A 13,638-nucleotide genomic window follows, 5' to 3' on the forward strand; every position below is an offset into this window, starting at 1 on the left:
TTTTTTCGGGAGAGGGAGAGAGGAGGCTCTTAATGAACAAAATCATAATTAATGGAGTAATTAATTCTGATAGCGGGGCGCGCCATTGATGTCGACAGACCGCGATGCTGCTGCTGCTGTGTATGGAAGTTTTTTTTTTTCTTTTTTTTTTTCCCTAGCGGTGGCGGCGTCATTATTAGGGTTGCCCCGAGGAAATACATTAACATCATCAGTGGGGGGAAGAAAGAAAGGGAAGGGGCATTCTTTAGTCAAGTGTGTGTGTCTGTGTCAAGTGCATGAGTGCCCATCTATATATGGGTACGCAGCCTACACATACACACACACACGTACTTATACAAACATATATACATTACATACATACATACACAGATACACACATGATATACAGCACATACATACATATATACATCATTGTGTTTTATTGTGTGTGGGTATGTTTTTCTTTTTTCTGTGTTGAACTTCAGGCCGAGGATAACTTTCACGTTACTCCTGCTGCCTCCAACATTATAAATTATTCTCCCCTGGGCAAGACTCCTGGCAGTGAAGGCATTAGTAATAGTATATCTAACTCCCCCAGTGCCAAAAGTCTTAGCTAAATAAAAATGCACGAATAAAATATGAAAAGGCGTGCTCGGGTCAAAGGGGTGAAGACAAAATTATAAGGCCAAGTAGACAAATGACCCTTTCAGTCCGAGAAAGCACTGGAATAAACAAAAATACGTCCTCGAGTTGAAGGGGTAAATTGAGGTTGTGCCTAAGGTGAATGTGTGAATGTTTGGACGAAGGTGACTGGCCCGTATTCTCGTCGGTTAAGAAAGCTCCTTAACACCTTTTCCTAAGCGATTTATTTTGCTTATGACACCTCACTGTCCTCTTCTGTGCTATACATATCCTTCAAATACCGAAGTACTTTGTATAAATAACGCACAATATGATATAATCCAGCATATGCAATACTAATTCGCTAAGGAAAAGATGTTTGGGAGGCTCTTTTCCCCACGTGAATATGGGCTAATCTGTGTGATTGTCTGTCAGGCCCATTTCAAAATCTTTTCATGATAGTTCAAATTTTCCTTTTTCCCTAGTCTAGATCCTACGTCATCCCATTTTTTACGTGGGGCTTCAGGCTGTGACTACTGTTCTGGAGAAATTATTTAAACACAAAAAAGTACTTGATGGTCAGAAAAAATTAGTTATCTCAGTTTAGGAGTTAACAGAGATCCTTCTTAACTTCCTCACCCCCTTCCCGGAAAAGAAAAGAAAAAAAAAAAAACATCGTACTGGACTGGTCATTGGAGTTGAGGAAATTAATGTAATGGTCTTACATAACAAAAAAGTCGCTGGTAAATTCATAATTCTAGAAGACGGCTGAAAAGGTCCTAAGAAAAAAAAAAAAGACTACAAGGTGCAATGGTGACTTTCTGACCCCTATCGAAAATGACCAAGATCATGTTTTCATTCCCGTCTTTCTTCATGAATAATTAAAAAAAAAGGATTAATACGCAGGTACTGATAAAACAAACAAATATAAATAACAAGTAAAAGATAAAAGTTCGTCATTATACTGAAGGGGGTTATCGTCTCGTCAGTGATATCTAAGCGAACTATGTCGATATATAGTCAAAATTCTGGTGTATGGGTTCTTTTTTATAATTTGTTTTCCCTTCCTCTGTTCATCTTCTGTAGAAAAAAAAAATATGAGAATTTTAACGTGCTATAAACAAAATAAACCGGTATGGAGGAGGTGATAAGATGTACCCAAACACCCCCGGAAAATGTGGTTCTTAATGTCCTCTTACTTCCCCAAACGAAATGTAAAACAGTCTCTCTCTCTCTCTCTCTCTCTCTCTCTCAAGCTCTTCACCTCCCACGCCAATCTTTCTATTTTTCTTTGTTTCCCAAACCTGTCATCTCCTTCCCTTATTACCAAGACTTAAACATCGTCCTCATTTTCTTTACCATCTCTCCACCATTACTCAATTCCTTCTCCACTACTCAATTCCTTATCTCACTTTTCATCTCCCACGTTAAACAGTATCTGTTTTATTTCCCACCTCCTCCTTTATCTCCATAACTGAGAGCTTCACATCAGTGCAAAGCTCTGTGCGAGTATTTCCTCTGCTTCTTTCTTGTAAACGCTTTTTCCAACTTGATGCCATTCCTTTATTTCTTCATCGATTCGCTTCAGTAGCACAAAACAACCTTTTCACTTTTTAGAGTTATATATTTTAAAATGCTTTAAGGGATCAAACGTCAAACCACATAAACATGCATTTTATGAGAACCTATGTTTTGTGTTATTTAATATGTCACTGCAAATTGCAATGAAACATATAAACACGCATCTTATGAGATCCCAATGTTTTGTATGTTAATAAATTAATGTAATTTTCAAAAACAAACAAACACGCACATTACGAGATCCTATGTTTCTTTAAGTTAATTAACAAAATCACCTCAATTTGCGAAGAAGCATGTCATTATACTGTGGCTATGTATAGACCATTTGGCATTCCTTTCGGAGTGTTGTCAAATCTTGTTTCACTTATACTCGTAGCTATGCCGCCTCACTGCTTACATCAGATTTACGAAGGGATGGGGTGAGAAGGTATAAGAGTTGGGTGTCATCCACAGGCAGGGCAGCTTTATGTCAGACGACAGGATGACATGGAGGCGCTTTTCTTTGTGGCTACTCCTTTCGGGATTAGCGGGTCTCGCTATAGACAGATAGACAGAACCTCGCTTTTACATTCTTCCCCGTCTACTACTGTCCTCTTTCAATTATTGCCTATTTTCTGGTACTTCTTAATCCAGCATAATAACACAATCACTCAGGTGCACATACTATATACACATTTCAAGATTATCTGAATGTGCACAATGTTTTTCCTTACACACTTCAAGATTAAATGAATGTGCACAATGTTTTTCCTCACCCAATAACTGTCACGTTCTTTTTTCCCTTCACCGCCAAATTCCGCTCTATTCCTTTATTCGGTCAGTCTATATAAAAAGGAAATCATATCAGACCTACAAATGTTACAGTTGCGGTAAAGGATATCAGTTCCCTTTTTAGTCGAATTATTATGGAACTGTAACAATACTCTGAAAAGCCTGCATGGTTCCTAAAAGGGTATCACTGGGTGTCAAAAGTTATCGTTCACGGTCTCTACATTTATCGTAAGGAATCACACCTAAAATAATATCCACCACTGTACACCAACTCTATGAACTCAATGTGCATAATTATTCACCCTGTTCCATTCCCCGTCTCTCTCTCTCTCAACTCTACTGAACTTGGCACAAAATTATTACCATATTACAACTACAGAACATTTACCGGTATATAAAAGATTTAGATGGAAGGGAATGTGCTGATTCTTTACCTCTTTCATTCCCCTTTCTTCTTTTCCTTCCCAACATTCTCCCTTTTTTTTTGGCTTTCATCTCAGTAAAATCTACATGTGACCTAAAAATTTATACGACAAATGCTGATTGATTGTTTTAAGGTCCATAATTCATCATCCATTCTCCACTATCCGATTTTTTTTTTCTCTCTCTCTCTCTCCCTATTTTACAGGCCTCCAGTCCGCTGAACCTGACGCAAAATAAGTATTATCGGTCAACACATTATTTATAAACAAAATTCTGATGATTTCAAGGTTCATAATCCAATCCTTAATCCATTTTCCCTTCCCCAGTTTTCTTTTTACCTCCATTCTCTCTCTCTCTCTCTTTCTCTCTCTCTCATATGGCCACAATCCTCATCTTTTCTCTCCTGCCCACTTCTTCCTTTCGTTCCCTCATTTCCTCTTTATCTGGCACATTTCAATCCCTTATTCTTTCTCCCTTACATACGCCTTTTTCACCTCATGCCCACTTTCATCCTGCCCTCATCTTTCCCTTATTTCCTCTTTTATTCGGCCCTGTTCCTCATCCATTCGCCATATCCACTCACCTCTTCCCCTCATCCCGTGTGTGTCCAGCCCTCATCCAGACGCTCTTATCAAATTTTCTTTCCCCCCTCACTCTGCCTTTTATTCCACATCTTTTCCCCTCATCCCATCATCTGGTCCCCATCCACACTCTGTCAAATTCTTACTTTTTCCCCTCAATCTGTCATTTATTCCGTCCACTTCTATTCTCTTCTATCCAATTCTCTTCCTTTCCCCTCACTCTCTCTCTCTTTTATCCGGACCCAATCTTCTCCCCTTTCGGTGTGTCTCATTCTCGCCCCTCCCCTCTTCCCTCACCAGCTCCTCTATTTACATCACTCGCTACATTATTCTCTTAGCCTGCATTCCTCTCTCTCTCTCTCTCTCTGTATGTGTTTTCTGTCTCTGTCTATTTATCTACACGTCTTTGTCAACGTTTATGTGTCAATCTCTTTTGTCACTGTGTTTTTCTCTGTCTACATGTCCCTTCTTACGTTACTCTATTTGGTTGCCTCTCTCTGCCTATCTTGATTATTCCTACCTCGTGCTTAAGTATACCCATCTGTCTGTCTTTTTTCTGTTTTGTTAATCTTTCTCTCTCTCCCTTGCTTCGCCTCTAGTCTGTCCCTCTTCCAGCCCGTTTCCTATTCTTCCTCCTCTTCCTCTTAGAAATTCCCCTCCTCTCAAGACTTTTTAAGAGTTTCCCCTCCCCTTTCCTCTTTACCTAACCTCTACATCACCCTTTGTTCTCTCTCTCTCTCTCTCTCAAGTTTATTTGTTCCTCTTTCCATCCGTCCATCCTCACACTTTCTCCCTTCTATTACTGCCACCCTACTTCCCCCCTTCCTCTTCTCTCCCTCTCACTTCCCTCATACCTTCTTCCAACCTTTCCCTTCTTGTCTCTATTTCACCCTCCTCCTTTCTCTCATTCCCTCCTCTCTCCTCCTCTCCCCATTCCTTCCCTCCTTACATCTCTACCCCTTCTTTCAACCTTTTCCTTCTTGTCTCTATTTCACCCTCCTTCTTTCTCACATTCCCTCCTCTCCCCATTCCCTCCCTCCCTCCATCTTTATCCCTTCCCTCTTCTTCCAATCATTCCTTCTTGCCTCACTTCTCATTTTCGCACTTCTCCTCTCTCACTCCCTCCTCTTCCTACCTCTCCCCCTTCCCTCCATCCCTATCCTTTCCTCCTCCATTCAATCTTTCCCTTCTTGCCTCTACTCCTTCTTTTCACCCTCCTGTTTCTTCCTCTTTCCACCTCTCCATCTCTCCCCCTTCCCTCTCTCCCTCCCTCCATCTCTCCCCCTTCCCTCCCTCCCTCCATCTCCCCCTCCCTTCCTCCAACCCTAACATTCCATCAGCCTCAAAAATGCAGCATTGTCGTCAACCGTGAGAGAGGGGGAGAGTGATCATTTTTGGAGCGGGAAATTAGAAGTAAGAAGTGGGAATGATACTGCTCCCTGGCTTCCCCCTTTCATCCTACTGTTTCGTCCCTCGTTTCTCTTTGTTTCGCTCGCCTGGCTGGGAATTTACGGGTGTGGAGGATTGAGAGAGAGAGAGAGAGAGAGAGAGTGTGTGTGTGTGTGTGTGTGTGTGTGTGTGTGTGTGTGTGTGTGTGTGTAATTATGTGATGCTCTTAAATATCACGGTGTTTGGATTAGACGCATTTGGTGTTTTTATCATAATCTCAAGTACCAATGATATTCAGGAAACAAAAATCCTGCTTGGGGGCCTTTACAAATCAATCCAATTTTGTGAACCGTAAAACTGAACGTAATTTGACCACAGAAATACCAACAACAATACCGGTTACCAGATTATAGGCAGCTCCTCTCTGATATACCAACTCCAAAACCACTTGTCTCCATATTATACTCGTTTTCCTATAATCTGGCCTAAAATTGCCGACTCCCCAAATTGCCTCTATATTATACTCGTAACTTAGCTTAAAATTGCCATCTCCCGCCTTGTATGCTGAGTTTTATGAAGATATTACTGCTAAAAAATGATGCTAGTCATGAAGAAGTGCTATGGATAGAGTACAGAGCCTTATTAATAATCTGCCACCAAGCTAAATGAACTTGGATTTAAAAAAAAAAGAAAGAATAAACAAATATAATAAAAATTTGGGCCAAGTTTAGGTGAAACGAGTATAGTAAATGTAATTTCTAAACTGGTAAATACCGTCTGGTGTTAATAATTACCGCTGGTATTTATGAGAAAGTTTTCCGACTCAATGAGGTAATGTGGATTCTTTTCTGAAGCGTCAATAGCACGTGAAAGTGTCATCCTCTACTATCCAGCTCATCATCATCAGTAACATCCTAACCTTACCATAATCAATAACAACCTAACTCCACCATCATCAGTAACAACCTAACCCTATCATCGTACGAACTTCCAAACTCTATCTGCATCATCATCATCATCATCCTAACACCATCATCATCATCATCATCATCACCCTATTATCACAATCGTCATCCTATTTCTTATCACCATCATCATAACACTATTATCATCATCTATCCTAACCTTCTTTGTATCAACACCATCATCATCAAAACACTGTTGGTATCATCATCCTATCACCATTACCATCAGCCTACCACCATCACTATCATTCTATCACCATAACCATCATCATAACCATATCATCATCCCATCCCTACTGATGTATAAGGCACGCACGATAAATAAAAAACAACAGTAAACAATATCAAAGCAACCACTGAAAAGACCCACACATTCATTCACTCAAACTACTTTCACTTTCCTACCTTAATCTAATCTAGCTTATCATTTCTTACCATTAGTTCCTTGGAGAGCAGACGATACCTCAGTTCGTCAAAAAAAAATGCTTCAAATATTTCAAGGACGAAAGTCGAAAATGGATAAAAATATTCGTTCACCTTTCGAAATCCAAGAAACGCGTACTTACTGCATCCTCTCTGAAATGCAAATGGATTACTCAAAAAAGATAATATTTCCAAAGACTCTCACCCTTATCTTCCTCCCTCTTTCGTCTTCCACGCCTCTCTCTCTTTCCCCCTTTTCTTCTCATTTTTCTCTCCTTCTCTCTCTGCTCCCTTCTCTCCCTCCCTCCCGCCTGGCATCCGGAGGCTGAACACAAATCCCTGAGAGGCGACAGTTTTCGTCAAAGTCTCTGTCTCGTCCTCCTACTCTGTTAATTCCCCAATTGCAGAATCTGAACCCCTTATTAGAAATGGAAATGAGATGCAAATGCCCGAGAATATTCATAGGTCCCTCCAGCCGACCAGGACAGAGGTGCCGAATCTTTTTCCCCGCGCGTTTTGGATAGAGTGGCGGGAAGAAGAGGGCGACGCGCGGGAAACTGGGCCTGCCATCTGGTGACACGCGAGGGAAATTATGAGAAGGAGAATGCAATTACACTACTCTATAATTATGCTGCTTTGCTTTACGGGAAGTGTCTAACTTGATTCGGGTACCGCAAGCCAAACCAGTTATTTCCCCTAATAGTCGACTGATGTTCAAGTGACGCAATATGCTAACTGATACGGAACAATTTAAAAACAAATACAGTTTCAATATCATACAGTACTGTGAAACAACACGAATCTCCTTCCATGTTTCATCTGTATTTCTTATATGATACATTACACGTGTATTCAACATAATTTATACCTGAATGTAATAATGCCGTCCGTCTTTACAAGAGCATACGAAACAAACACTATATTTTCCTAGGAAACAAAGTGTTCGGTTAATAAAAAATATAATATTTTCGTGCACGACTTATCAGTATGGAATATCTGATGAGCTAAATAATATCTGTAGATAATTAGAACCGTTTCAGATTAAATTAAGGAAGGTATTAAAGCGACAAGTTATTTTGCTTGTGTACCGTAGTCTCCAACTGTGTCTTCCCCGCAAACTTCTCAGAGCTCATTATACAAATAGAGTTCTCTTGGCAAGGTAAGGGGAGGGCAACATAGTTAAATGCAGAAGAATACCGAGGGAATACAGGGGCACAGGAATACATAGGAAACACAGATACGAAAATAAGTGCACAAACAGCGAACATCAAACTACACACTAGCATCATCCCACAATGTACTAGGAATTTTGGGAAATGTATGGAGAAACGAAAAATATGAAGAGTATATCGAATTAAAATGTATGGAATTTTTGAGTGAATGTATGATAGATTTTCATAGCTGTGAGAGTACATTTCCTCTAAAATTCCTTACGCGATATGAAACTGTAGTATACACTGGGAGGTAATCTGAGACTGAGGAACGTAGCTGCGTTGGGACAAAGTTTATGTAGCCTATTGTGAATGTGTACTTTCTTTTCCTAGTCATGCATGTCACAGTACAAAATGAAAATGCATATCCTAGACGATGATTTGGTAAACCATGAGGAGTGCTTTCGAGTCAGGATGTGTGTGTGTGTGTGTGTGTGTGTGTGTGTGTGTGTGTGTGTGTGTGTGTGTGTGTGTGTGTGTGTGTGTGTGTGTGTGTGTGTGTGTGTGTGTTGCAAAATGGTCTGGAATGGAACAGAGTCTTCGGCTCAAAGTAAAGTGAAATGGATGTAAGTTTTCCTTTTCACAGCTAGCCATGATAAATTAGCAGGTTACAGCCAGATTAATACAGTATGACATGGGCCACTGCAGTTGCTACACATACAACTTTGAGACGGCACAACAAAGCAAGGTCCTTTTCTCACTGGATGGCTTTAGGAGACTAATGCCCCTTCCTCATCTCTATCTATCTATCTATCTATCTACCTATAGATAGATAGATAGATATGATTTCTCTGAAGTTGAATAAATACTCAAGTACAAGCAGGAATGAAATACGTCTTGGTAATAACACGGTTAATGAACCAGATGCAGATGTAATATGGTAAGGAAAGGGTGTTATAGGAAGCCTTTAAAGCCAAGAACACGGTCCATTTCAGCTGTTCGTACATAAGGTATATGGGCACAATAAGCTTCTGCACGTACTATACAGGAAGACAATCCAGTCTGCATGCACGCCTACGCCACGGACACAGGCTACGGACAAATCAGCCACGATAAATGAAGGAACAGAAAACAAAGGATCGTAGTTTTGTCGGCTAACCCCTTCAGTCCGGTGACGTACTTGAGTGTTTTTACGCTTGCTTTCTCCTGACCATTTCCATTTACTTCAGACTTCTGGCACTGGCGGGTTATATACAGCCCTCACTAACCCCCTCACTGCTTCAGGTTCTTAAACTTAAATAAAACCCCTGATAACACCAAGACTAAAATAACCTGTACGTCACTGGACTGAAGGGGTTACGAAAACTCCCTCATACCTCTTCCGTACCTGTTAATTTCTGTACCTAGCACGTTAAAATCTACTAAAGGTACAGTTATTTAAGCAAATTATGTAAATATGAAAATGTAAATAGCACTGAAGAGAATAATGTGTAATACGCAAAATATCTCAACAAGGAAGAGGTATTAGAAAGATTCCTAAGCCGACGGGAATAGGTTGATATTCACAGACTAACTTAGGATCAACTTCCCACCGTAACTAATATCTGTGTTTTTGGAGGAAGGAAAAGGAAAGGACTGCACAATCCTCCCATGTCTCGTTCCTGCAAAAACAAGTATGGTTAAGTGAGGGAAATTACTCGCAAGTTATTTTGTTCATCTCAGTCCAGGGGTACCGTATGCAAAAAAAATAAATTGGCGGGCAAAATTTAGCATTACCCTTTCACCATGATGACGTGTTTTTCATCATACTGAGGTTACCATTAGACGATTTTATTCAACTTTTTTTTTGTGTGTGTGTACTGCATCGGTAGATACAGCCTTCACAAACCCCTTCACTTCCAGGGTGCTCTCGCTAGCTGAATAAAATCGTCTGGTAGTAACACTGCAAAAATGGCATCACAGTGAAGGGGGTTGAGGCAGCTGTGAAATGGGCCAGCTAAAGGCATGCTTGCGGCCTGCCTGTACAGTCTCCATCAAGCAATGAGGTCAGCCTGGTATAGTTTATATAAGGGGCTTAAGGAGGGAGGGGGGACCTACCCTGCTCCGGGCCCGGCGGTACTAAGGGCCTCCTAACACGCCCCTCCACCACGCCCTTCGGATTATAAGTGATCAACCGGTTCTCGCCCACGCCAAGTGACGGTATGATTGGCTGGGCTGCCTCAAGGGGCGGGGCTCGGGTGGCCATCGGGGTTCTCATTGGCTGGCCGGGGAGCGAGGAGGAGCTGGATTGGTGGGCGGGTTCAGGCGGGAGGATTTTGACAACGTATGGAGACTGAGGCGTAGAGGAAGACTTGAGCTGGAGGAGACAGGCAGCCGCGTTCTGGTCATCCAAACTTGATGAAGCCTTTGAACCTCTTGAATCCTTGGCCTTTGGAGACTTAAAAGCAGAAAAATCGAGATTCTTAATTTCGTTCTTTCTGTTTTGCTCGGCGACTCTGCATCCGCCCTCTGGTTTGCTCTTCCTGGGCATGGAGAGATCAAGTTCCCTCAGCTCACTCTCGTCCTCTATGATGCGCATTTCGTTGCTCGTATCGTCGTCGTCACCATCGTCGTCGTCATCGGCAAAGCAGTCATTGGACCCCACTGTCTTGTTGGCATCGTCGGACAGATCAGAACCATCGTCACTGACATGACTGCTGGGAGGGTCACGGGGCTTGGAGAGGTCTTGTGGGCCTTCTTCTTCCTCCTCCTCTTCCTCTTCTTTACTCGTGGAGGGAGTCGGCTGCCCTCCAATGTCTCTCTCACTCTTATTCTTCTCGGACTTGGATGGCGTGCCGGACGAGTCGCTGGAATCGCTGGAAGTTTCGGTGGTGATTTTGTCAGCGCGCTCGGAGTCCTTCTGGTTCTTGAGGAGCTCTTGGGCCGCCATGAGGTTCTGGAAGGGCGAGGGCTTCAACTTGTGCACCATGAGGGGTCGAGGCTGCCTACTTGAGGTCGCCTGAGAGCTGCTTCCCAACTTTGCATTTCTCGATTCGATCCACCGTGACAGAATGGCGTCTCTTGGGTACTCGGCTGCATCGGTCGTGTCCTTCTGCTCCTTTGTCGTCGTCTCCTTCCGCGATTTGGCGTCCTTAAGATTAGGGGATTTTACAAGTGCAAGAGGTTCGGAGGGTCCTGGAAGCGCTTGAGTTTTGGCAGATGTGGTTTTGGATTCTTCACTCTTCTTATCAGTCTCCTGCTGGCGAGAGGGTGACGGTGATGGCGGTGTCTCTTTTTCCTTTTCCTTGGGTACGCTGCTCGCCACCTCAGGGTTTCCAGTCTCTTTTTTCTCTTTTTTCTCCGGGTCACTTTTGTCCGGGGGTTCCTTGGCCGGAGGGCGGGAGGGTTTACTGTTTACGTTTTCGCTACTAGCTTTGTGCTCCTTGCTACTAGGTGGGTTAGTTCGAGATTTCACTTTCGCTTTGTCTTTGGTCTTGTTCGACTTTTCCTTCCTGCCTTTTTCTCTTTTACTGCGTGTCTTTTCAGCCTTACTGGTATTATTATCGGATTGTTTACTTTCACCAGAAATATTATCGTTTGCATTTACAGAACTCAACTCATTCTCACGTGCATTTTGTGAAGTGTCACTATCAGGACTATCTTTGTGGTGGGAAGTTGTGCTAGTTGTTGATTCTCTGCGTGAGGGACTAGTTACTGTAGTGTCACCTGAGGAGCCTCTGGTGACCCTCTCTCTCCTCTGGTTACCCTCCCTCTCCCCTTGAGTCTCCCCCTCCCTTCCCTCCCCCTCCCGACCCTCACTCTCCTGCTTCCTCTCACTCCCCTCCCCCTTTCTGGGTCGCCCCCTACCGCTCCCTTTCCCAGACTTCCCCGCCTTTCCAGCATTCAGCTTTCTCTCCATTCCCGATGTCATGACGGCATTCGATCTGCAAAGAGATAAAATTATCTCATCAACTACTGAAGAGTCACTCGGCGTCTCTGTATTTTCAAAGTGGATCAACCGAACACAAAACCCAACCAACAATTTCCAGGTTTTAGTTTTTTTCCTCACAATATTTTACACTATTTATTCGTACAAGTTCATGGTATAGAGATTTACTTTTTCCTCACATAATATTTGACTGTTTACTCGTACAAGTTCATGGTATGTGTGGATGTTGACGAAATCACTCTCGTATCGGGAAGCTGAGAGAAGACTGAGTGACTGGGAAGACTGGACACCCTACCAGGACTGTCCCACTGGGGAGCTGTAGGAGGTACGATCTCACACTAAACAACACTTAACCCTTTCACTACCAAGACGTCTTTTATGTATGATACCACCAGACGATTTTACTCAGCTAATAAGAGGCCTTTCGAAATGAAGAGGTTATATTTAGCTTTCTTAAACTTCACTTACTTAAAGCCCTCTCTATACTGAATAAAAACGCCTAATGGTGGTTAAATATTAAGAAAAGACGTCATCGTAGTGAAGGGGTAAATTCTACCAAACAAGAGGTCACAGCACAAGAAATAGACTTATATATACTACGTTTATAAATCTACTGCCAGCTGTCCCAATGCTCAAAATTTCCATCATGCTATTAAAACTCAAAGCACTTCAAATGGACGGTTAAATATATAATGAACTACTACTGTTCCTCAAAAATTACAAATACTTTACTGATATTCAATGTCAATGTTGTAATTAACTTTCAATATCCGTCATGCAAGAAGTATATATTTTTTCAATCTGAAGATAAACTGGTTGAGGTGAAGTGTGTGTGTGTGTGTGTGTGTGTGTGTGTGTGTGTGTGTGTGTGTGTGTGTGTGTGTGTGTGTGTGTGTGTGTGTGTGTGCAAAATACATCAGCACAGATATAGGAGATGCTTGGATGAATATTACAGGTGAGAAAGGCAAGGTGTATGGGAGTTAACTGGAATGTAAGGCAACACACACCTGTAAGTAGAAAAGGTACGTATTTAACTAAACGCATAGCACAGGTAAAAATAATTCAGTATGCCCCATAATAAAGTAATATCACCATAACTATTTTTATCACCGTCATGACTATCATACACAATCATCACACATCATCATCATCATCATCATCATCATCATCATCACCACTGAATACTCCCATCACTCATCACCCTCACATTCATAATAATAACTCTCATCGTCATCTAATCCTGTGTTGCCCAATGAGGAATGTAAGAGCCCAGGACTAGGCAAGTTGGTCCTGAGATTTATGAGAATGACCAGCCTCACTCATCCCTGAGTGGCATTAAGTGGGCAGTAAACCCAAACCACCCCTTGGATATAAAACATGCACCGACTCAATCTGATTGGAACGCCTCAATTACCCACTAAACCACCAGGCGCCATAATTTGGTTCTGTGGTTACCAACCAGCATAGTAAATGGTTTCCAGGAGTACAGGAAACCATTTGGCTTGTCACTCAGTGTAGAATCACCCATAGGCAGAAGGAAGAGGAAAGAATGAAGGAAAAAGACAGAAGAGGGAGTGCACAGTCACCCGTAGGCATAAGGAAGAGGAAAGAATGAGGGAAAGAAAGACAGAAGAGGGCGGATGGGAAGATGGAAGGAAGAGGGGAAAGGGCAGTCACTCGAGAGCCGCACTACATCGAGTAAGTGGATAGTGAGCGCCCCATCTAGCAAAAAATAAAAAATAAATAAAATAATAATAATAATGATAACACCGGTAATATTAACAACGATAGTAATAATAATAATAATAATAATAATAATAATAATA

General features: G+C 42.0%; 1 protein-coding gene across 1 annotated transcript in view; it reads right to left on the reverse strand.

Annotated features, from left to right (window-relative positions):
• The window catches only part of LOC145404357 (uncharacterized), a 36,642-nt gene extending 26,180 nt beyond the window's left edge, over positions 1 to 10,462 (reverse strand). The window contains exon 1 of the mRNA XM_080275878.1: positions 10,069 to 10,462. Coding sequence (XP_080132004.1) covers positions 10,069 to 10,462 — 394 coding nt within the window. The remainder of the gene's footprint in view (positions 1 to 10,068) is intronic.
• Positions 10,463 to 13,638: the final 3,176 nt, after the last annotated feature.

The sequence above is a fragment of the Coenobita brevimanus genome, chromosome 63, assembly GCF_032717465.1.
Source record: "Coenobita brevimanus isolate Jiangsu-jjx chromosome 63, ASM3271746v2, whole genome shotgun sequence".
Lineage (NCBI taxonomy): Eukaryota > Metazoa > Arthropoda > Malacostraca > Decapoda > Coenobitidae > Coenobita > Coenobita brevimanus.